This window comes from Macaca thibetana, chromosome 8 (assembly GCF_024542745.1).
Source record: "Macaca thibetana thibetana isolate TM-01 chromosome 8, ASM2454274v1, whole genome shotgun sequence".
NCBI classification, from domain to species: Eukaryota; Metazoa; Chordata; class Mammalia; order Primates; family Cercopithecidae; genus Macaca; species Macaca thibetana.
Genome location: NC_065585.1, coordinates 101,769,627 through 101,793,890, shown reverse-complemented (window position 1 = coordinate 101,793,890; position 24,264 = coordinate 101,769,627). Strand labels below are relative to the sequence as shown.

At 41.2% G+C, this 24,264-nt stretch overlaps 1 protein-coding gene and 1 pseudogene across 1 annotated transcript; both read left to right on the top strand.

The window, feature by feature from the left end:
- The first annotated feature begins 288 nt into the window (after nucleotides 1-288).
- On the top strand, nucleotides 289-20,348 carry GOLGA7 (golgin A7). The gene is made up of 5 exons (XM_050800455.1): nucleotides 289-671; nucleotides 7,465-7,617; nucleotides 15,263-15,364; nucleotides 16,417-16,479; nucleotides 18,944-20,348. The coding sequence occupies exons 1-4, from the start codon at nucleotides 561-563 to the stop codon at nucleotides 16,462-16,464; spliced, it is 414 nt and encodes a 137-aa protein (XP_050656412.1). The 5' UTR covers nucleotides 289-560; the 3' UTR covers nucleotides 16,465-16,479; nucleotides 18,944-20,348.
- Nucleotides 20,349-20,581: 233 nt separating this feature from the next.
- Nucleotides 20,582-22,086, top strand: LOC126960704 (keratin, type I cytoskeletal 18-like; annotated as a pseudogene).
- Nucleotides 22,087-24,264: the final 2,178 nt, after the last annotated feature.

Below are 24,264 nucleotides of genomic sequence, written 5' to 3'. Positions count from 1 at the left end.
GACACAGCCAGGAAACTTCGTCCCTCACACCCCCGCGCGCTCGCGCCTGCCGCAGCCTCACAGCTCGCCCCGCCTCTCTCCTTCCGGAAACAATCTCCGAGGGCGGAAGGCGGGGTCGGCCCTGGCCCCGCCCACAGCGTTTCCCTTCCTCGGCCCAGCCCCGCAGCGCGCAGCCTCGGCAGGGTGGCTTTACGGCCAGAGGAGAGGGTGGGTCCCAGACTTGAGGTAGGAGGCCGAGCTGAGGGGCGGGGAAGAGGCTTTTTGCGGCAGGACGTAAGTGACGGCGAAGGCGGTGCGACAGCAGCTGGAGGGCAGAGGAGGCGGGTTTGTTTCCCGGGCCGAACCGGGTTGTTGGGGGGCGCGGGGCCTGGGCCAGGCGGCAGCTAAGGCCCGCGGTGACAGCATGGGTGAAGGGGAGCGGGGCAGAGGAGGCCTTGGGCTGTTTTGGGCGGCGAGTGGGGGCGAGGGACTGGCGGGTCGGAGTCCCGGGTCCAGGCCGGGGCTCTGACCCGCGGTTGGTGTTCCCCCGACCCCGCAGCGCGGGGTGTCCAGTCCTCGCCATGAGGCCGCAGCAGGCGCCGGTGTCCGGAAAGGTGTTCATTCAGCGAGACTACAGCAGTGGCACACGCTGCCAGTTCCAGACCAAGTTCCCTGCGGAGCTGGAGAACCGGGTACGCAACCTGGCTCCCCACGCCTGCTCTGGCGAGGGAGAGAGACTCACCGGGGACGGGAGGGGTGTGGGCGACAACCGGGCCGTTGAGGATCCAGCAGTTCTGGGGAGGGCCAGGCACAGAAGGGGCCTTGGCCAAAGGTGTAAGAAGAGAGCCACTAAGCAAGACAGGTGTTTGGAGGAGCAAGAATAATATACGCCGATCGCCGGGGTTGACGACCTTATGGAACTTTGTTGCCCGGTGCCGGGAATCTGGATCCAGCAGTCTTCCCCTGCTGCACTCCCTCAAATCCCCACCCCGGGTAATTGTCGGCAGCGTTGAGGAGCCAATTCCTGAGGCTCCAGGCCACCTCAGCCACCAGGTTTTAAGCTATATCTTCCTACCTCTCCGCGCAAGATAAATCATCATCATTCTCATAACTGGTGTTTGCTGCCTCTGTGCTGGCCGCACTGTTTGACTGAAAGGGTTTATTAGGTGCATTGCCAGGCGGTGCGTTTAGGCTTTCTTGGAACCTTAAAGACGTAGAGCGTTAGATAGGCCTGGACAGGAAAATATCTCAGAACAAGGCCTTAAACTTATCACATTCACTGGGAGCCACGTGTTTTGTCTTGCATATCAAAATGGCCATCAGGATGTAGGTCCTTTGGGTAACATTGCATGCAAAAATGTAAGAATGGAATTTGCTTCTCCTTCAGACTTAGCAAACGTTTTTTTAAAAAACCATTGTATCTTGTAGAGGTAATGGAGTATGTGCTTGCCTGCCTGTGTTTTTGTGTGCCCACATATGTACACTCAACCAAAGATTCTTTTGGACTTGACCCATGTCATGTAGATTGTGTTTCCTGTTCAGGGATCAATTTCTGGTTAGCTGGAAGCAGGTTTTGTGGCTCCCTCCTCTGTGACAGGGAGGGCGAGGGCCTGAGAGGTGATTAGGCATTCGTTGGGTATGGGACTGAGGGATGCTGGTCATGGGATAAGTAGGTGTGGATGAGTCTGTGTAGAGAAATGTGTAGCAGTTATTTACAGACAGTTTACAGTGAGGTGGGTTGCACTGTCTGATTGCCATGGTTGGGAAATCAACAATGATCCATTATAGTTTCCTTCAGTTTGACATAACCATGGGCAGGTTAGTGGCCCAAATATGTTTCTTGAATTGCAAATTGATCAAATATGCCTTTAAAAGATGGTGAGGTGACTTGTTTCTGAAATGCCATTTAAATGCTGCAGTATCTTGTCAACTATGTTATGAGTTAACTCAGCGTGACAGTAGGTGGAACTATCCACAGTGGTTAGAAGAGCTAGAAATTCAGCAAGTGGCCAGTTGGTTAGAGCTACTGAATGTTGTTTTAAAATAATTTAACATCACAGCTGATGTGTTTTACATGTTAAGATTTACATGGAATCAGGCTGGGCGCGGTGGCTCACGCCTGTAATCCCAGCACTCTGGGAGGCCGTGGCGGGTGCATCACTTGAGGTGGGGAATTCAAGACCAGCTTGGCCAACATGGTGAAACCCAATCTCTACTAAAAATACAAAAATTAGTCAGGTGTGGTGGCGGGCACCTGTAATCCCAGCTACTCAGGAGGCTGAAGTCGAAGAATTTCTGGAACCTGGGAGGCGGAGGTTGTAGTGAGCCGAGATCATGCCATTGTACTCCAGCCTGGGCGACAGAGCAAGACTCTGTCTCAAAAAATAAATAAAATAAAAAGGTTTACATGGAATCAATCAAATGTTTTATTTTTAAGCCTCTCATGGAGATTATGACATACAATTTTATGTACTTCAAAATCAGAATATAAAGTATTCTTTTTTTACCGCCATTATTTGGACATTAAAGATTCCTTTGCTTTAAGGTTTTAAAGCAACACTTACACCTCATATTTGAGCAAATGTGTGTACGCAGAATCAGACATTAGCCTTCCACTCTGTGTGTGGCAGAGCCTTTATTTTGTAACCTAAGTACAAAAGCACAATGTAGTTACAGTGCTCCACTGATTCTTCTCAGGAAATTGATGTTTCTAAATTCTGGAGTCCTTTTACCTCTTTGACTCTGTGTAGCCCAGAGCTGCCTGTGGTACTGAGTACTATATGGAATGTTACATGGCACTATTCAATTGTGCCTGTGAATTTCTTTTTTCTTTTTAAATGTTTGGGTTAAAACACTAGCTTATGCTTTAAACCACTAGAAAAGCTTTGATTGTGTGTGTATGGGTGTGTGTGTGTGTGTGTGTTGAGATTAAATTTAAATTACAGGTTTAAACTTTCCTTGCTTTGATGAAAAATTGAAAGGTTTCTGTTTCTCTACTACTTACCCTAGAAATTTTACTGATTGCTCTGCCGTTGGAGCTGATTTTCTTTTTGTGAGAACATCACACTTGGCAACGTAATAGAGAAAGAGACTAATATGCAAGTGTTCTGTGTTATTTTAAAGCATTTTTTAAAAAATACACACACATTTGTGCCCTTTAATTTGGGAGTAGGATAGGTTCTGTCTGTTAACAAGTTCATTTTCTCTGCTGGCTTTTAGAATGTACTACTTTGATGCTTAAGCGATTTGTTGCCAGAACAGTTCCTTAAAGGAAGCTTTATTCTCATTAGCCAAAATACAGATACCTTAGTTACCCTTGGTCTGGGTAGAAGAATGAGTGAACTGTAATTGAGGCATTTGTTCCCTTATTTCCCTTTAAAAATATGTCTCCCCTTCTGGTTAGTAATTACCATTGACCTGCCACCCTTGATACGTGATCACTGCAGGCTTCACCATGCTTTCTACTATGTAGTTCAACACGAAACAAAAATTCTGAGAAAATGAGCCTGATTTCTCTTTCCATTCTGACTTTTGATGTTTGTGGGTCCAAATTTTATTTGGCTCTGACTTCTCATATATCTAAATTTTGATAGAGCTCCTGTATCAGTGTCCAGGAACCTAAGGGAGAACACTGGCCACTGTTTTTCATAACCTAAAGGTAGTGAGATACAAATGCCAACATTTGTTCTCTTGAGCCCTTTCTTGTGAAGTTTGTTGTTTGCCTTTACTGATGCCTTCTGTGATTTTTACCCTTTATTTCCCTTTTTTAAAATAACCTTTCAAAAATGTGTTGCCATTTACTTTAACCGTTTATCCTTTTTTTAAATTTTTTTATTAACCTTTTTTTTTTTTTATTTGTTTAACTGACATATGATTTACCTCTATCCTATAAGGCATTGTAGTCTCAGAATAACGCATAAGAATTAGTGTTTCTGGCTGGGCATGATGGTTTGCACCCAAGTAATCCCAGTTGCTCTGGAGGTTGAGGTAGGAGCATCATTTGGGGCCAGGAGTTCAAGACCAGTCTGGGCAAGATAGCGATACTCTGTCTCTAAACTTAAAAAATAATAATAATTAGGGTTTCCTGGATAAATAGTAATTCTAATATGAAAGAAATAAGATGTTTCTGGGTTGAATCCCATGGTTTTGAATTGTATTGTAAAGAAACATAAATAATTCAATGACTTATAAGCACATCAAATGTGATTGGAATTATTTAGACTTTTGTGGACTTATCGGTAGACAAACTGAAGGCATAATTAGGTGAACATAACAGCTTACCATTTTTGTTTGCTGAGCTCTTCTCAGTCTGTTTTCGTGAATGAGAACTCTGACAGTTTCCCAGATGACCAGCCTTGACACCACATCTTCAAGGGGTAGCTCAGTGAAGAAACACTGCCCCTGCGCTTAAAGGCCGTCTTGACCCACCTAGCCTTTGTCCAAATCTCTAATATTCCTGGAAATTTAACTCCTTTTGAAAAATGGGTCGAGCCAACACCACTTTAAAGGTTACATTAAATTCATGCATGCCACTAGCTCATTGACTCCTCACATTTTCCACACAGTGGACAAAACAATGACAACAACTGCTTCTAACTTAAAGAATTGTCATAGCTTAAGGATGGTCATGAATTTTTTACACTTTGAAAGATGATGTTCTTGGGGCCAGGTGCAGGTGGCTCATGCCTGTAATCCCAGCACTTTGGGAGGACAGGGGGGTGGATCACATGAGGCCAGGAGTCTGAGACCAGCCTGGCCAACATGGTGAAACCTCGTCTCTACTAAAAATACAAAAATTAGTAGGGAATGGTGGTGCACGCCTGTAATCCCAGCTACTCGGGAGGCTGAGGCACGAGAATCACTTGATCCTGGCACCAGAGGTTACAGTGAGCCAAAATTGTGCCACTGTACTCCAGCCTGGGTGACACAGTGAGACTCTGTCTCAAAAAAAAAAAAAGATTATGTTCTTGGGAATAGTAGGGCTCATACTGTATGTTGAGGATTTTTTTTTTTCTCTTTTTGAGACAGAGTCTCACTCTGTCACCCAGACTGGAGTGCCGTGGTGAGATCTCGGTTCACTGCAACCTCCACTTCCCAGGCTCCAGCAATCCTCCCACCTCAGCCTCCTGAGTAGCTGGGACTATGGGCATGCGCCACCACGCCTGGCTAATTTTTGCATTTTTAGTAGAGACAGAGTTTCACCATGTTGCCCATGCTGGTCTCAAACTCCTGAGCTCAAGTGATCCACCCACCTCAGCCTCCCAAATGCTGGGATTATAGGCATGAGCCATCATGCCACTAGCTCAGTCTAGGGTACTAGATTGTGTACCCTAGCCAATCTTTTTTTTTTTTTTTTTTTTTTTTTTTTTTTTGAGACAGTTTCACTCTGTCACGCAGGCTGGAGTACAGTGGCGCAGTCTTGGCTTACTGTAACCTCTGGTGCCAGGATCAAGTGATTCTCGTGCCTCAGCCTCCCGAGTAGCTGGGATTACAGGCGTGCACCACCATTCCCTACTAATTTTTGTATTTTTAGTAGAGATGAGGTTTCATCTCTAGCCTAATTTTTTTTTTCTGAGTCTATTTCTATTATAAAGCAAGACTTAATAGGTTCGCAGAGACCAGGAAAGGAAAAAAAAAAAAAGCCAAACAAAAAAAGTCTTTAAATAAAGACTTCATAAAAGAGAGAATTCATATGTAAGTATTTACTAATTTTAGAAATAAGGGAATCCTTATGCGAGAGAAGGCCTAGAGTACAGACAGATAATGGCAGTATTGGATGAATGCTCTCCTAATGGGCCTTGAAAATCCTAGGATGAAGTAGCAAAATTTGAAATCTGTTATACAAAGTACTATTAGAAGACAGTAAAGTAATATTGGGAGAATAAAGTAAAAGCAGATGATGGAGTGAAACGATGGATGACAGTACAGGTTCTTTCTTATGTGAAATATGTAGAACCAGAAGTATTTCAGATTTGGGGGTTTTTTTAGATTTTGAAATATTTGTTTATACTAATGAGATATCTTGGGGTTGGGATCCAAGTGTGAACATGAAATTCATTATGTTTTATATCCACCTTATTATACGTATAACCTGAAGGTAATTTTATACAATATTTTAAATGACTTTATGAGACAAAGTGTGTGTACACTGAACCATCTTACCACCTTTTGTGAGCGTGCTTGCATGGGAGAATCTGGCTGTGCATGGAAAAGGTACATGGCAGCTGACGGGGGCTGGAAGGGTCTTTTTCCCTTGGGGACACTGAATAAACTATGTGTTGTGCACCTGCATTTTGACTGTGACCCCTCACATGAGGTCAGGTGTGGAATTTTCCACTTGTGGTGTCATGCCAGTGCTCAAAAGTTTCAGATTTTGGAGCCTTTCTGACTTCAGAATTTAAATCAGGGATGCTCAACCTGTAGTAGTATTAGTGTAAATTTAAGATAATGGTGTCACCAAATAGAGAGAGGTAATAAGAATGAATGACTTGATGTGAAAAATTGTGTATTAGCTTGAGATTTTACCTTAACAAATTTTACCTTATTTAGTAACAAGAGAATTGCTTCAAAAGAGATAGACTGAGTAAACAGAATATAGAACCTACGCCTTTTGATCCTTCTGCTAAAATGTCACTTTTTTCTTGCCTAGTAAATTCCAGTGTTTACTTACTCAATTTAAGATTACCTGCCCTTCCCAGATAAAGGGAATATCTCCTTGCTTTTGTGCCCCACTAGACTTTATATTTGCCTATATGATAGTACCCTGTCAGCTTACTGCATTTTTTTTTTTCTTTGAGACGGAGTCCCGCTCTGTCGCCCAGGCTGGAGTGCAGTGGCGCGATCTCAGCTCACTGCAAGCTCCGCCTCCCAGGTTCATGCCATTCTCTTGCCTCAGCCTCCCCAGTAGCTGGGACTACAGGCACCCGCCACCACGGCCGACTAATTTTTTTTGTATTTTTAGTAGAGACAGGGTTTCACCATGTTAGCCAGGATGGTCTTGATCTCCTGACCTCGTGATCTGCATGCCTCGGCCTCCCAAGGTGCTGGGATTACAGGTGTGAGCCACCGCGCCCGGCCAGCTTTTTGCATTTTTATGTTTACATACCTGCTCTGCTTGCATAATGAAACTCTTGAAGATTGAGACAGTGCTGTATCTTGAGGTTTTTCATAGTATCTGATAGTAGGTGCTCAGTAAATGTGAATCTAAATGAATGGAAAGAGGAACAAAGTCTAGAGTTACTTGAAATTTAGTAGAAAGAATAAAGAAGTACCTTATTGAGCCTTGAAGCTATCCAGTATTTATAGAGGGATAAAATTAGACAACCTAAGCAGTTTTGGTAACTTAGGCCCAGATTTAATCACCAAAAAAATTGTCAACTAGTGGCTAAGAATGGTGACAAAACAAGATACATTATTGATAGCATGCATTAGTAAGTTGATTTTTTTTTTCCAAAACTTATTTTTAAATTCTTTTCTTCTCTACAGATTGATAGGCAGCAGTTTGAAGAAACAGTTCGAACTCTAAATAACCTTTATGCAGAAGCAGAGAAGCTTGGCGGCCAATCATATCTCGAAGGTTGTTTGGCTTGTTTAACAGCATATACCATCTTCCTATGCATGGAAACTCATTATGAGAAGGTAACGCTACTTTTGTTTTCACAAAAATCTCTTAAAATCATGAAGAAGGCAAGCTTATTACACATGGATGCTTACATGGTGATAGTTGCCGTAAAATATTTAGGGGCATTTATCATTCAAATTGTGTTCCGATGTACAGAGGCACATAGTCCTGAGTCTTTCAAAACAGGTTACAGTTGGTATGTCCACTTGCAGTTGACGTGTCAATGTTCAGACTGGCCTACACTTAAGAAGAATGTAGAAAATCTTTATGTTCTCTTCCTACTCAGCTTTCTGGGAATGTTTTTACTTTATTTCCCTAAATGTCACTCTCTTCTCCCACCTGAGTTCTTACCTTCTCTTTCCAGTTGGCTGCTAGCTCCTGAATTGCTTATTTCCCAACTTAAGATGACCAGAAGTCAAACCTCCCACCTCCCCATTTTGTCAGTAGCACCCCTGTCTTTTCAATACTATCTTTGGGCATGAGGGATGAAGAAGAGGGAAAAATTAATCTGTTTTCAAAGACTGAAATATCTTTCATTTTCACAGTCATTCACTTTTTGTGATTTCCTCTGCCACTATCCTAGGTTATGCCCTTATTCTGTCTCTCCTAGACTATTGAAATAGTGTGACTTGTCTCATTTCTTCCCTCCTTTTGCTTTTCTAAATTATCTGCTGCTGTTTTTATAAAACACAGATTTACTTCCCTTACTACTTCTGCCAAGTCAGAGACCTTCCCTGGCTTCCCATGTTTTACCACTGAGTAAAGTTCAAGGCCCTGCTCAAGCTGACCGCAGCTTACCTTTCCAGCGCTGCCTCCCATTCCTTCCTTCACTTTCTCCCTCAGCCAAACTCCATCCCTCACTGGTCAGCAAACATACCCACTGTGGTTCTCCACCTGGAATGCTATCTTCCCAGGTTCAAATCCCACCAGTCCCTTGGGTGTCACTTTCTTTTTTTTTTTTTTTTTTTTTTTTTTTTTTTTTTTTTTTTTTTTGAGACGGAGTCTTGCTCTGTCGCCCAGGCTCCGCCTCCCAGGTTCACGCCATTCTCCCGCCTCAGCCTCCCGAGTAGCTGGGACTACAGGCGCCCGCCACTTCGCCCGGCTAGTTTTTTTGTATTTTTTAGTGGAGACGGGGTTTCACCGTGTTAGCAAGGATGGTCTCGATCTCCTGACCTCGTGATCCACCCGTCTCGGCCTCCCAAAGTGCTGGGATTACAGGCTTGAGCCACCGCGCCCGGCCGGGTGTCACTTTCATCTAACTTTTTCTCTATTTTAGTCAGAATTCTTTCTCTTCTCTTGTGTCCCTACATTTTATTTGTATCTGTTTTATGGCACTTGCCTCACTCTTCTTTGGAATGTAGCAGTTTATGTTCTTGTCTTATTTGCCTTTCAAGTATGTATTTTTCTTGAGGACAATGCCTTAACCATTTTGTATCCCTCTTTATGCCTGACACCATGCCTTGGGTATATCAGGCACTCATTGAATATATGTTAAATAAATGACTGTAAATTAATCACGGTAAGCCCTGGTATATCACTAAATTCTGACAGTGCTCAGAAAACGAAATGCTATAAGAATATATCATACCCCATCTGATAGAAATGTCTTACACTCCATGTAGTGGAGAGTGCATATAGTTGCAGCTAAAGTTTTTGGAGCTGTTGGCTGAAAATGCTGTTGTATTCTTCATTACCATCCTGTTACTATAATTCCATCTCATATAAACAGGTCTATTTAAGTATAGTTATTTATATCCTTCCCCATGTTGAAACAGGAAAAGTTCTCTTGTCCCCCTCGCAGGGTGTGCGATGGGGTGTGACTTGCTTCTTCAGTACCCTGCTGCTCAAACCTCTAGGGGTGCATACAGATGGGCAGGCTGTGGGGCTCCAACCCCACGGCAGTGTCTAGGGGTGAATGTTTTACAGCTCCTGAAGCCCCAGTGAGCATATGTTACAGGGTGCTCTTTTAGTTTAGCTGTCCATAGGCGGCTTGTGTTAACTCAGTTAGACCCCTGCCTTATCGCAAGGCCAGAGGGCTTTCTGTATCCCAGAGTTCTTGCCTTGGTGTACCAGAAGAGTCGGATCACATGTGGGCTTGGAGAATGAGTGCAAGGTTTTGTTGAGTGGAAGTAGCTCTCAGCAAATGGGGGAGCCAGAAGGGAGATGGTTTTCCCCTGGAGTCAGGCTGCTCAACGACCGAACTCTTCTCCAACCATCCTGGCCAAACTCTGCATGATTCTGCCAATTGATGGCCTACCGGCGTGCCAGTGTGCTCCTACGCCAGTGTGTTCCTCTCGACATCCAGCCACCTGTGTGTTCCTCCACTAATGTTCACCTCTCGACATCCAGCCGCCTGTTTGCCTGCCTACTAGGGTCTCAGGGCTTTTATAGGCACAGGATGGGGGCGTGGCAGGCCAGGGTGGACTTGCAGCTTTTGGGCAGGAAAACAAAAATGCCTGTCTTCACCTACTGGGCACAGGCCTGGAGGTGGAGTGCTAGCCAGGGACCACGCCCTTCTCCACCCAGCACTTCCCTACCTGCCTGCTTCTGTGTCCTTTTAAAGGGACCATGCTCTTCCCTTCCATATCAATACCACAGAGAGAAGCTTTCATTCCTGTTTAACTTTCAAAATCAGAAATTATCAAGGCTCAGTGTCAGCTTTCAGTCTGTTTCAGTGTATCTCCTCTCTAATACTTTCAGTGAGTGAAGGCTCAGGGGATTTGTTTGCTCAGTAACTATTGGAAAGCCTACTATGTGCTAAGCAAAGTGCTGGCACATAACCGAACAGGACAAACATGGTTGCTGACCTTGTGGAGTTCATAATTAAGTGGTGACAGCTGATAATAACAAGGAAACAAAGACAACAAAATTACACATTATGATAAGTGCCTTAAAGGAAACAAACTGGCCTGTGGTAGAAAATAATAGGCAGGACCTAATCCAGGGTGTATGGTCAAAAGAGGCCTCTGAGGTGGTGACATTTAAGCTGTTGCATGAAGGATGAAAAGCCTGGGGCATTAAGGCAGAAAGATGAACATACACAAAGGCCCAGAGAGCTTGATGGACCCTGAGAACTGAGAGAAGGTGATGCACAGGAGAGGAGGGGCAGAGAATGATGGGAGGTGGATTTGGAGAGGTAAGCAGGAGCTGTAGCTTGGAGTGCCTAGTTCATGGAACGAAGTATAGATTTTATTTTTAGTGCAAGTGGGAAGCTACTCAAAGTATTAAGAGAGTGATGTGATCAGATTTTCATTTTATTTATTTTTGTAATAGAAACAGGGTCTCACTGTGTTGTCCACACTGGTCTCGAACTCCTGGGCTCAAGCGATCCTCCCACCTCAGCCTCTCAGAGTATTGGGATTAAAGGGATGAGCTGCTGTGCCCAGCAAGATTTTCATTTTAAAGAGATCTCTTTGCTTTGTGGAAAAAAGGCATAAGAATAGAAGTAGGGAAACAAGTGAGGAAGCTCCACAGAAGTCCAGGCAAGAGTGAGATAGCCTGGACTAGGAAGGGAGCAGGGGAGGTGCAAAGAGGTGACCAGCTCCAAGGGATATGTTGATAGTCAGCATGAATGTAGGAGGGTTGGGTAAAGCTGAATTCATATGGGTAGAAACTTTATCATCCGGAATGGCTATTTACAGAAGTCCGTAATATTGCTAATTTAAGGTAGAAGCACATCTCTTGAGTATTTTATTCATGCTTAGTGAAATATTAAAAGGCTTGAGTTGTCATTACATTTGTTGATAAAATTTTAATTGTATTTGTCAAAGTATATTTGCTGAAATAGAAGTACTGATGTCATTTGTAAAAAGAAATTGGTAATTGGGTGCTAGTCAGTTTATACGAATTATGAGATCTTGGACAAATTAATCTCTCTGAATTCTCTCAACTGTAAAATGGATATTAGAATTCATAATTTTCTTCACATGTGGTTAGTGCTTAATAAACAGTGTTTTCTTGAGGTCGATTTTTTTTCTTTTTTCTTTTTTTTTTATTATTGAGACAGAGTCTCACTCTGTCGCCCGGGCTGGAATGCAGTGGTGCGATCCCACTCCTCCACCTCCTGGGTTCAAGTGATTCTTGTGCCAGTAGAGATGAAGTTTCACCACGTTGACCAGGCTGGTCTCGAACTCCTGGCCTCAAGTAATCCACCTGCGTTGGCCCCCCAAAGTTCTAAGATTGCAGGCGTGAGCCACTATACCCAGCACCCAGCCTTTATTACTTTTAAAAAAAAAAAAAAAAAACTAGAGATGGGGTCTCACTATGTTGGCTAGGCTGGTTTTGCACTCCTGGCCTCAAGTGATCCTCCCATCTCGTCCTCCCAAAGTGCTAGGGCTACAGGCATGAGCCACTGTGGCCAGCCAAGATAGATTTTAATGAAGTTACCTATGTAAGTTTTAATCAGATATTTGTGAACTCACATATGATTTTTTATTTTCAAGTATAAGTGATCTTTTAGTCAGCTGCTAGTTTATTTGGGTGCTGAAAATACTTAGCTCTCAATTAAAATCCTTCCAATTATGAAATCTTGGAAGATGGTCCTTGATACCAGAAATTGAATGGAAATTGGTTGATCCCAATATGTGTTTTAGCTTGGATTTGTAGACATTGTGTAAGGTCCTATTTTATAGGTCTAAGCAAGGCCCTTTTCTTTTTATAAAGCAAATATTATAAAGCAAGTAAAGACCAAGTAAAATCAATCCAGAAACCAAATTTAAGGCATGGCCACATTTTAAAAATAGGTGATATTTTGTAGAAAGTGAACACGGATAACTAGATTGTGCAAAATTAATAACTGGAATGATCATAGTTAAGATATGATATACCTATACTTTTAATAGAAGTGTGTATTTGTGTTTTGATAAAATGATTAAAATGTAAGCACAGTTGCCCTCTCCCTTTCCCAGTTTGTCTCTCAGGAATTTTTGTGCTATTATTTTCTACTTACGAAAGGACGGGGTTGAGTCATTTAGTCTCTATTGTTTTAAACACCGAAATTCCTAGTCTACAAACAGTAAGCCAAATATAACAGTGCTTATACTTTGTCATGTGTGTTAAATGTTTTGAAATTGTAAATAGGCCTTTTAAAACTCACTAGAACAATCATGCATTTTTCCCTATAATGTGCTATTTATTGATTTAAAATGAAGATAAAGACTTCAGTGTTATTTCTCTATTGTTGCTACCCATGATAATTAGGGAACAAATGGGCTCGTGGAACGTTCTCCTCTCAGTATCTCTCTGCCTTGTTCATGAACTAGAAAACATCCCTTCTGCCCATGTGCAGAATGTCTAGAAGGAACACAGGAGAGAACTTGGATATGTTCTGAAAACAGTAAGATGTGGTGTTACTTAGCCTCAATCAGGCTATTTTTCTTGAAGGGCTGGAAGGCTTTCTCCAGTTGAATATCCTCAGGGAAGACAGTAGTTTTTTCCAAGATTTGATTGTGTTTCACTTTGTAAATATTATACAAATTGAAGTTTTGTTGAGGATTTGAGAGTGACAGATAACTTTGTTAAATATTATGGTTTACTTTGACATTGATTTACCAAAAATAATAAAGTGTGAATAAAATGTCAACATATGATTTCTTGGGGGTGAGAATGGCGCTTTGTCCTTTCTGAGATTGTGGTATGAGTTTACACATATTAATGCTTTTCCGCTATTAAAGAGACTAAGACTTTTATCGTTTGTTTGTTTTAATTTTTATTTTATTTTTATTTTGAGACTAAGAGTTTTAAAGCATCTTGTTTAGGAGAGTGTTGCCTTCACCACAATAGTATAAGAAGATTTAGAGCTTATACAAAAAGGAAAACTGATTGTTTTCTTTCTGAACTGATACCCAAGTGCATATCAATGTTACTAAAGTTTATTAAAAAAAAAAAAAAAAAAAACAGAAAACTTGCCCAACAAAGTGATACTTGAACCAAATAAAAGAATGCTGTTGCTGTTTCTTTGCTCGTAACCTGTACTCAGAGAAAGGAGACGGAAAGCTGTTCTGAAGGAATCCTTTCTTTGAAACCAGCCATGCAGGCATTTTTCTGAGTGTCTTCCTTAGTATTAATGGACTGGCGTGAAGGGAGACTGAGTCTCCAGTTTCCAATTCTGGCAGGTGAGCTGAGAAGGAAATTGGAGAGAAGATTGAGAGGCCTTAGTTGGGCACCTTTATGGGCTACTTCCTTCTATTCATTATTTTAGGATGATTGACAAACTCTGATGTGAAGATAGTGCCTAAGGGATTTTTTTGCTCATAAAGACCAAGCACAGCTCAAATTCTTTTGAGTGCTGAAAATAGGAGAATGATACATGCATTGCTTCAGGTAATTAGATGAAAAAAACAAATCTTTTCTTTAGAAATAGTACTCCTAATTTATTACATAAGAACCATGCAGATTGCTCTTTTAATAATCTTACGCTCTTTTAAAGAAGCATAAAACATGAGATGAGATTTTTTTATCCCCCCAAAAAACTTGAATAAACTGTTTAGTTTTCTTCAATTAGAAAATTCTTTATATTAAACAGGTAGAGTTTTAAATTCTAAATCAGTGTATACCAAAGCATCTAAATTGTGACATCCTAATTTGTTAGTTTGGTCTGTACGTTATATAAGGCACACTTAAATCATTGCTTAATTTCCAACTTTATTTTCATACAGTTCTTTTTTCCCTTTAAGTTGTGATCACATTTGTGACTTTATCATTTGCTAATAGTGTGAATTTAAGGAAATACATAGTAATTTGAAGAACTGGATCAAAGCCTCTTTGAACATTAGAGCCAGAAAAAAGTTATGATGACTTCGAGCCTGAAATAAAACATGTAACTCTTTGATTTTGGATGTAGCTATTAAGATTTATTTTCTTCTAGCTTATCTGTCTCAGAATTGCCCTTATTAAAGCTGGAGATTTGGCAATTTCCAGAAGTTCCTTTGTATCCTATCTGGTTTTTGTCTACATTTGCTTTGACTTTTACAAGCTTAATACTAAACTTATAAATTGAGGTTCCTGTCTAGGAAATGAGCAAACTGCAGAAGAGCACTACATGCAGTCATGGAAATGACATAAGACACTTGTATTTATCAGAAACTCCCTGGCAGCTAATGCCCACATGCTGTACAAAGGAAATAAACTTTTTAGTTTTGAAATAATGGGTCTTCCTTTTGTTATAAGCCAGCCTTTTATCATTACTTTAAATTGATGAACATGTACAAAGGAGAGAAGCAGTCCTTTAAGTTTTGTAAAAGTCAAGGCCAAGAACTGTCCTTGATTTTAGAAGATGTCACATTAACAGCATTTTATGAATAGGAAAAGAGAAGCATGAGCAGCCATTGTGTATATAGCCATCTGTGTGTTTCTCCACATGCAGGATTGAAGTGACTGGGAAGTAGGAAGGAGGGGGTTGGTTCTCACCGTGCCATTGTATGCTTTTGCATTTATTTGCATTGCGTTGAAGATATTTTTGACTGGAAGAGTCCCTCACACTTTGCTATATGTCATATGCAACTCCTGTGAGCCAAGTAATCACAGCTGTATTCCACCATGTGAATATCTGTGTGACTTGCCTTGAAAACGAATTCCCACTGCCTGAATATTTTGAGATCTCACTAACACTTAAAGGGAAATCTGACAAAGTTTGTAAAAAGCTGTGGTGTTTCTTTTTGTCAGGTTTTGAAGAAAGTCTCCAAATACATTCAAGAGCAGAATGAGAAGATCTATGCTCCACAAGGCCTCCTCCTGACAGACCCCATTGAGCGAGGACTGCGAGTTGTATCTTTTTGGTTCGGATCAGAAAGTCTAAATATTTATAACAAGAAAATGTTGATATTGTTTGGCATCGGCTAAAGAGAATTTAACTCCCATCCTGTATTTGCCCTAGGTAGTTTCTGTGTGAATTGCATACCTACTGTAAATCCCCTGTCTCCAACATTTTTTATTTTAAAGTATGTCCCTCCTTCCATTGCATGGTGCAGGTCTCTGTGGTTTGTTTACTATTCTGGTCACCATCTTTCCTGGTGGTTCTGAGGGCATCTTGTAGTAATAACGGGGGTGGTTTGAGTAATGCATTTCAGCTGCAGAAACCCTGAATCTGAAGCCCCTTTGAAATGGATAAACTCATAATGTGTGGTGAGACTTGTCATCCAAATGAATTGCAGTTTCATGGGTTCATCTGACTAGTTGAAATCAGTTACAGCTGCCAGATGTATAATTTCATTACCTTTGACATACTGTGCATATTTTTAGAGGCAATAAGCTTTGAAAATCACTAAGTGAATTTGGTAAATACAATTGCAAAAAACTAATTTAGCTTGATAACTGGAGCAATGGGTAAATAAATTTTTTTAAAAACCTAGGTCACATAAGCCCAGGCCTTCCAGCTGATAATAATTTCAGCAGTTTTATTATACTCTGCAACAATAGTTCTTAAACTTTCAGGGGTCATGAACCCTTTCCCAAGAAAAAAGTTTTCATATAATTTCAGGGTATTTTTAAATCCCTGAATTCATTACCTCCATGGATTCTCAGTTAAGAACTCCCTAGTTCTACAAATAAAGCATCCTTTTCAGAATTTATTTGTTTTGTTTTCAAAACATAAATCATCAGTGTTTGGGAAGGAACTATAGGTGGACTATAAGTAATTACATTTCTTAAAATATTCAGCAAATTGGAGAAAGCACACTTAAGTAGGAAAAAAGTTTAATAATTGAAAAATAAGCAAAGCAAACTGAAAGCAAAGTCTGCGGATCACACCCTTCACCTTGCCAAGTCCCCTTTATGTGTTGTGTCCTGTAGTGTGTTTTCTTAACAGCCATGCTGTTTAGATTGAAATTACCATTTATGAAGACAGAGGCATGAGCAGTGGAAGATAAACTGTAGAATTAAAGGTAAATATGAAATGATATGGCTTGTATGCAATTTTTGCAAGTTTAGAAGATGCATAAATATTCTTTCCCGCATGGTAAATAAATCATTAAATCACGCAGTTAAATAGCGGTATATTTGCTGTGTTAGCTTAAGCTAGTCACCGTATTAGCTTGATACTTAAAATGTATATTCGGCCCAAGTTCTGTTTGGTGATAGAGAATTTAATTCTGATTTTTTTCCTGCTGTATTGTGTTCAGACTGGTTTTGTTGTTACTTTGGTGGGGGAATGGGGGATGGCAGTTACTTGGCTTGTTTTAATATTTCAGAACTATCATAGGCATATAAATACGTGGGTTTTGCATATAAGAACGAGCTCAGAGATGTCTACCTGTATGACAAATGGCTTTAATAAGCAAAGGGAACATTTCAGAGGGGAGTAGGGAGATTCTTAATATTTCATTTATTATATTTAAGTGGCTTCAGACCCCTGTGGAAGAAACCTTACCTACTGAGTAGAAACATAAATTTCATTCCTTTGTTTAAAGTGTTAATGTCCTTAAATATCCAGATACTGCCCTTTAATGAGTAAGAAACAAATTAATACGAATAAGAATCTGTAGGCAGAGTCACGTTGAATCCATAACTACTTTAGCATAGCCTTCTAAGTGACAGGAAGTAGCACTTCACTATTTCTGCCAATTTCAGTTACGTGGTCTTCCTACAGAAAGTGTTCTGCTGCTGCACTTTTCTAGTTGACTGTGCTTACGGGTATCTGTCACTAGGTAATAGACAGCACAGATACAGAATGTACCAAAGCCAACATACGTCTTCCTAGGGCAACATTAATAACAGCTACCATTTTGAGGGCACCTACTGTGTGCCTGGTATTGTATAAATGGTACTTCTGAACCTCATAAAAACCCTACAAAGTATTTCCCCATTTTACAGATGAGCAAACTCGGATACAAATAGATTAAATGATGTTCTCACAATCACACGGTTAACGAGTATTGGGATATGAACCCAAGTCTGATTGACCATAAAACCCATGTCTTTTATACCATACTTCCTCTCAGTACTTGCAGCAGCAGGAACATGGAGAAAGGGAAGAGTTCATCAGATAATTCTAGAGGTTTATCCCCTTCTCTTCTTTTTCAATGCTTAAAAAAAGAAAAAAAATACATTTTGTCTGATCCTGTATGATTTGTTCAATCCTGCAAGCCATGCAACATTCCAGAGCTGCCTTCTTTAGCACTAGTGAATGTGTCACCTGAATTCCTGAAAGCCAAAGATCTAAATCATGACATCCTCTGCTGTATGCTGTGTTTCCTTAAAAAGGCTTTGTTTTGGAACACTTAGTGTTACTTGTCCATACACTTTCTCATGGACAATTTTCAAACTGATACTTCTCAAACAACCAGTGACCTTCTGTGTGGCTTTTGTTCCATGCCATGGTTTGTATATCAGTTGCAGCTGCGATAACTTGGCACAGCCCATTTGTCATGACTCATTTTGCAGCTATTGTGTAATCATGTGTTTTTCTGATGTATGGGGTTTGAGCAATTGCACACCAGAGGCTAATCTATCAATATTCAAATAACTAGAATTTTGAAATGGGAAAGATTTACATTAATAACTTCTGGATACCATTTTTCATGAATGCAGATATTTTTGTTCAATACAATTTCATTTTTGGAGTTAGGTGTTCCCAAGGTCCAGGATGCAATGTGGGCTGAGATCTTGGGGAAGGGGAGGAAACTCTAAGCATAATTTATTCAATTCTTCCATTTTTCTTCAGTCTGCAAGGTGTCTGCAATTTGAAGTAATATGTGGGAATTAGTGACTTAACAAAAGACTACACAAACATGAGGATGGCCTTTATTTTTATAAGGAGCTTTAAACAAAAATACTTTTCTTTAAGCTTAATTTTTATAATATCTTGCATGTATCTTTATTATCACATTCTTATTGTTACATACACTGGTGTTTTCTCTCTGGATTAAAATTGCCATCTTTATATAAAATGGAATACATGATTATTCCATCACAACTAGTGATAATAAAAACAGCTAATGTTTGTTGGCACATCTGTGCCAGCACTATTCTGAATGCTTAATTTGAATCATCACAATGACCCTGTGAGGTAGATATTGTTATCCCTGTTTTTCAGATGAGGAAGCCGAGGCAGAGAGAACTTAAGTTGCTGGCCCAAGGACGAACAGCTAGTAGACAGCAGTCAAGGCAGCCTGGCTTCGTGGTGATGTGCTTGGTCAGAGATCTGAATATCTAGGACTTAGATTTGTAGACTATTGAGTTGTAGACTCATTTAGACAAATGGTACCAAGATATTTTAGTAGATAAAATCCTGGGTTAGTAGAACATAGACCACATGTTATATGCTCATATCAGTTGATGGAAGAAAAATGATTTTACAAGTTATTTTCAGCATCTCTCTCAAACCTTTACTTCTCCCTCTAATTACAGATCCCACTTCCAGCCGGGCCCCTCATGTATCCACTGGCCGACCGCAGAGTGTCCCTACCTCCTCTCCAGAGCATCATTCCTTTCTATCTGCTGCCAGAGCCACGGTGCCATTTACTCCAAGGACTCAACTTTCTAAAATTCCACACCTGAGGTGACCTCTAGTCGCTCAGCATCCACTTTGTGTCTCCAAATTGTGTAGGACTCTGTAATCTTTTGATTAGTTTCTGAGAAAACACAGTGAAGCATTTCACTTTTTTTTATTCAAAGCCATTTAATAAAACGCAGTTGGTTAGCCCAGTGCAAAGCTTATTATCTGCCACCAGTACGTACCATTAGTTCTCTTCATTCCTTGGGCCAGCTTCTCAGGTGGCTTTAGACCTCAACAAGCCGTATCTTCGCCAGTGTTCTATCTTGTTGCCCTAAATTAATAAAATGCTTTTCTCCAGGATTTTGGTGAGGGTTGGCTGTGGCTGTCGTTTTGCTAATGCATCTCCCAGATTTCAATGAATTGCCGGTTTTACCATGACTCAAATCTTAAGATCTGTTTCTACTATTCAATTCCTCAAACCGAAGCTCCTTGAAAAAAATTATGTATAATGTTATTTGTTTTATTATAGCAATTATTCCTAATTAAAGCAGTATTTAATGCAATTTCCAGTTATTTCTTTGGAGAATTTGATGTCATTGTTGCATTACCTTGAATGTTGGAAAGATGTGGTGCGTGTTGCTTGTTCATCACAAAAATCAGTAAGCACAATAAAGTGGATGCCAAACCATCAAACACATAGGTGTTCCCGCTGTGTCCCTGGATATGGAATAAGCAGGTATAAAAAATATTTTAATTATAGTTTTGTTATAAATATAACATGGGAAAAAAATTTGATAGGAATAATACTGTATATTACTAATTTTTAACTATCCCTACGGCAAACCTTATGACTCACAGAATTTTCTCATATACAGTATTCAGTGCACAGAAATCTTATGATTGGCTCAAGTACAGTAAGTTACTTCTCAGTAGAACTCTCAAGTCTGAGTCCTATCTGTAGCTCTGCTTTTGGCTGTACATTCCTAGGATCGGGGCTGCTTATGCCTTTCGTTTATCCTTGGGGTTTGAGAGTGCTGTATTTGGGAGAGAGTTTAAAAATACATTAGAAGAGGGAAACCATTAAAAGTTTCACTGTCAGAGATTATTGTAGGTGCTAATACTGGATTTCGTCTTTCAGATTTAATTTCTTTTATGGGTCTGTTAGTCATTCAGCAAATCCCGTAAGTATGTTTAATATTTTAATTGTGTAAAACTCATTTGTTACTTTACAGCCTGTAATAGTGTGTCTGCCTTTTCAACCCGTTGCAATAACTTTGCTGAAATATTAACACATTAATAAAACTTTTCTTAAACAAATTGTCTCTGTGTCATATTTGGTGGGATTTGGTGGTAAATGATGGTAAAGTGGTAAGTGATAGGACACTAAATTTGGCAGATAATACTAGAATTGTAGTAGTGTACCATACAATGTAGCTTAGCGTTATAAAATAAACATCTTAACATTTCTATGTCACACCTCTCAATTTCTTACCTGCTTTATCTTACAAGAGCAGGTATATTACAAGTAAAAATTAAGGAGTAGTCATTGACAAAGCCTGAGTCCTGTCCTCCTGCTCTCTTCCCTGGACAGCATGAGCTTCACCACTTGCTCCACCTTCTCCACCAACTACCAGTCCCTGGGCTCTGTCCAGCCACCCAGCTGTGGCACCCGGCCGGTCAGCAGCACGGCCAGCATCTATGCAGGCACTAGGGGCTTAGGCTCCCGGATCTCCATGTCCTGTTCCACCAGTTTCTGGTGCAGCTTGGGGTCTGGGGGCCTGGCCACAGGGATGGCTGGGGGTTTGGCAGGAATGGGGGGCATCCAGAACAAAAAGGAGACCATGCAAAGCCTGAACGACCAGCTGGCCTACCTGGACAGAGTGAGGAGCCTGGAGACCGAGAACTGGAGGCTGGAGAGCAAAATCCAGGAGTATCTGGAGAAGGGACCCCATGTCAGAGACTGGGGCCATTACTTCAAGACCATCAAGGACCTGAGGGCTCAGATCTTTGCAAATACTGTGGACAATGTCCACATCATTCTGCAGATCGACAATGCCCGTCTTGCTGCTGATGACGTTAGAGTCAAGTATGAGACAGAGCTGTCCATGCACCAGTCTGTGGAGAGCAATGTCCATGGGCTCCGCAAGGTCACTGATGACACCAATGTCACTCTGCTGCAGCTGGAGACAGAGATGGGGGCTCTTGAGGAACTGCTTCTCATGAAGAAGAACCACGAAGAGGAAGTAAAAGACCTGCAAGTCCAGATTGCCAACTCTGGGTTGGCCGTGGAGGTAGATGCCCCCAAATCTCAAGTCCTCCCCAAGATCATGGCAGACATCAGCCCAATAGGACGAGCTGTCTCGGAGGAATCCAGACAAGCTAGGCAAGTACTGGTCTCAGCAGATTGAGGAGAGGACCACAGTGGTCACCACTCAGTCTGCTAAGGTCGGAGGTGACACTCATGGACCTGAGACATACAGTCCAGTGCTTGGAGATCAACCTGGACTCAATGAGAGATCTGAAGACTAGCTTGGAGAACAGCCTGAGGGAGGTGGAGGCCCGCTATGCCCTGCAGATGGAGCAGCTCAATGGAATCCTGCTGCACCTGGAGTTGAAGCTGGCACAGACCTGGGCAGAGGGCCAGCGCAAGGTCCAGGAGTACGAGAACTTGCTGAACATCAAAGTCAAGCTGGAGGCTGAGATCGCCACCTATCGCCGCCTGCTGGAAGACAGCGAGGGCCTCAATCTTGGTGATGCCCTGGACGGCGGCCACTCCATGCAAACCGTCCAAAAGACCAACCCACCAGATAGTGGATAGCAAAGTGGTGTCTGAGACCAGTGACACCAAAGTTCTGAGACATTAAGCCAGCAGAAGCAGGGTACCCTTTGGGGAGCAAGAGGCCAATAAAAAGTTCAGAGGTCAAAAAAAAAAAAAAAAATCAAGGAATAGTCCATGATAATTAACAAATGTACTTACTTTTTTAAGATGGACTTTTGCTTTTTGCCCAGGCTGGAGTGCAATGGCACCATCTCGGCTCATTGCAAACTCCACCTTCCGGATTCAAGTGATTCTCCTGCCTCAGCCTCCCAAGTAGCTGGATTACAGGTGCCCACCACCATGCCCAGCTAATTTATTTTTAGTAGAGATGGGGTTTCACCATGTTGGCCAGGCTGGTCTCAAACTCCTGATCTCAGGTGATCTGCCTGCCTCGGCCTCCCAAAGTGCTGGAATTACAGGTCTGAGCCACCATGCCTGGCCTAAAATACGTATTTAAAGAAATAAGACATTGACATGTTTCATTAGGAAAAAGGCATCACAGTTATTGTTACTATCTTGGATCACCTGATGACTCAGTGTGGGGTTCTTTTTATATTTTTATTTTTATAGGTACATAGGTGTCTACATTCATGGTGTACATGAGATGTTTTGATACAGGCATGCAATGCGTAATAGTTACATTATGTCAAATGGGCTACTCATCCCCTCAAGCATTGCATTACAAACAATCCAAATACAGACTCCGTTGTTTGGTTTTTTTGTTTTCGAGACGGAGTTTTGCTCTTATCATCCAGGCTGCAGTGCAGTGGTGCAATTTTTAGTAGAGACAGGGTTTCGCCATATTGGCCAGGATGGTCTAGAACTCCTGACCTCAGGTGATCCGCCGGCCTCAGCCTCCCAAAGTGCTGGGATTACAGGTGTGAGCCACTGCACCCGGCCCAGACTCCATTTCTTTTAAATAAGGTAGATTTGTAGAAAATTAACAACTTAGAAGTTACAGTCCATATTCCAACTTTCTTTTGTAAGCTTATTTTCCTATTTTAAAATGTTCAGTGTCTCTCCTTATCCAGTGAAACTCATAGTAAATAATACTTATATAGCCAGGAGTCAAAAAAGAGGTCATAACACCTCAATTAAATGTCTTCCGTATTCCACTTAGCCCTGGCCCCTAGCATAAGTTAAAGCTACAGTTTCCCAGGAGTAACATCTTTGTTTTTCATTTGTTTTAATGTCAAAGGAAATCAGAGTATTAGTGCCATGTGTGATTTATACTTACCTCCTCTCCCCTTCACCAGCTTCCTTCCCCTTCCCAACAAAGGAGACTGTACATTCCATGAGGGCAGACGTGGTTTCCTACTTAACCTTGCGTCCACCCCACACTCCATGCATCCTCATACACAGTGCTACAGATACTTAGCTCTCACATATTTGCGAAATGAATAAATGAATAAGAGGTAAGTTGACCCATCAGGTCATTAACATCAGAATAGAATTACGATGCTACACCTGGATTAGTGCAGTGTTTGTCTGGCTTTTGATAGGCAGTGATTTGTGTGCTCCCTTGGTAAAGTCTTCTAAAACTGGGAGGAGATATCTGTGGTTTAACCTCCAATAGAGTGGACTTTTGCCTGGAGATAAGTACCCTTGAGGATCCCAATGCCCTTTAATTCTAGATTAGGAATTCCCAGGGAAAGGAAAGGAATTGCATCGAAACCTCTGAGTTGGGTAGTGTAAATAATAAATAAGTCTTCTGCTTATACTTTGTCCTGTATTGTTCTCTGTGTAACGTTAAATCTAGCTATCATTGAAACTGGAAAACTTAGCAGTCTATTTCTCCTTAATTCTTTTAACTTAGTCTTCTGATAAAAGTTTATTTTCAGATAATTTCCACTTTTCAAAATTCTCTAAGGACCTAATAAGCACAAACCATACTTGGTACTTATTTGAGTTCTTGCTACTGAATTTCTCTATGTAAAATCAAAGTTACAAGAACAATATGAAAAAAGGTGCTTCTCACTCATTAGATAAAATGAATCAAGAAGGCTTGTAGTGTAACATCACCAGAGACTACTCTGTAGTGCAAACACCAACTGAAACAGGCCAAAGTGATCCCCGTCCTCATGTGTGCTTGCTGGAAGGATAAACATCGATGACTATAACCATTACACGGTGACCAGCTTTAATGTGCAAGGGTGTCAGTGTGAACGATTTTATTCTACCCCACCCTCAAGAGCTGGAATAAATGGCTTTATGATGGTACTCTCCAGTACTGTACTCAAAACTTGGAAATGTGTAGAGAACGGCAAACATCTGAATAACATCCCATTGCTGTGGATTGTTGGGAATGCTAAAATGCGGATTGTGGACCACCTACATGCTAGGATTGTTAGGGGTACAGCAATACATGTATTTTGCTCCAAAATGAGTAGGCACAGAATTACAGAACCAAAAGAA

What these genes read in the sequence shown, in the direction of transcription:
- GOLGA7 (XM_050800455.1), top strand. Translation starts at nt 561, where the DNA reads ATGAGGCCGCAGCAGGCGCCGGTGTCCGGAAAGGTGTTCATTCAGCGA. An exon ending in TGGAAACTCATTATGAGAAG is followed by an intron (nt 7,618 to 15,262) that starts GTAACGCTACTT and finishes TCTTTTTGTCAG; the next exon opens with GTTTTGAAGAAAGTCTCCAA. An exon ending in TTGAGCGAGGACTGCGAGTT is followed by an intron (nt 15,365 to 16,416) that starts GTATCTTTTTGG and finishes CATGCTGTTTAG; the next exon opens with ATTGAAATTACCATTTATGA.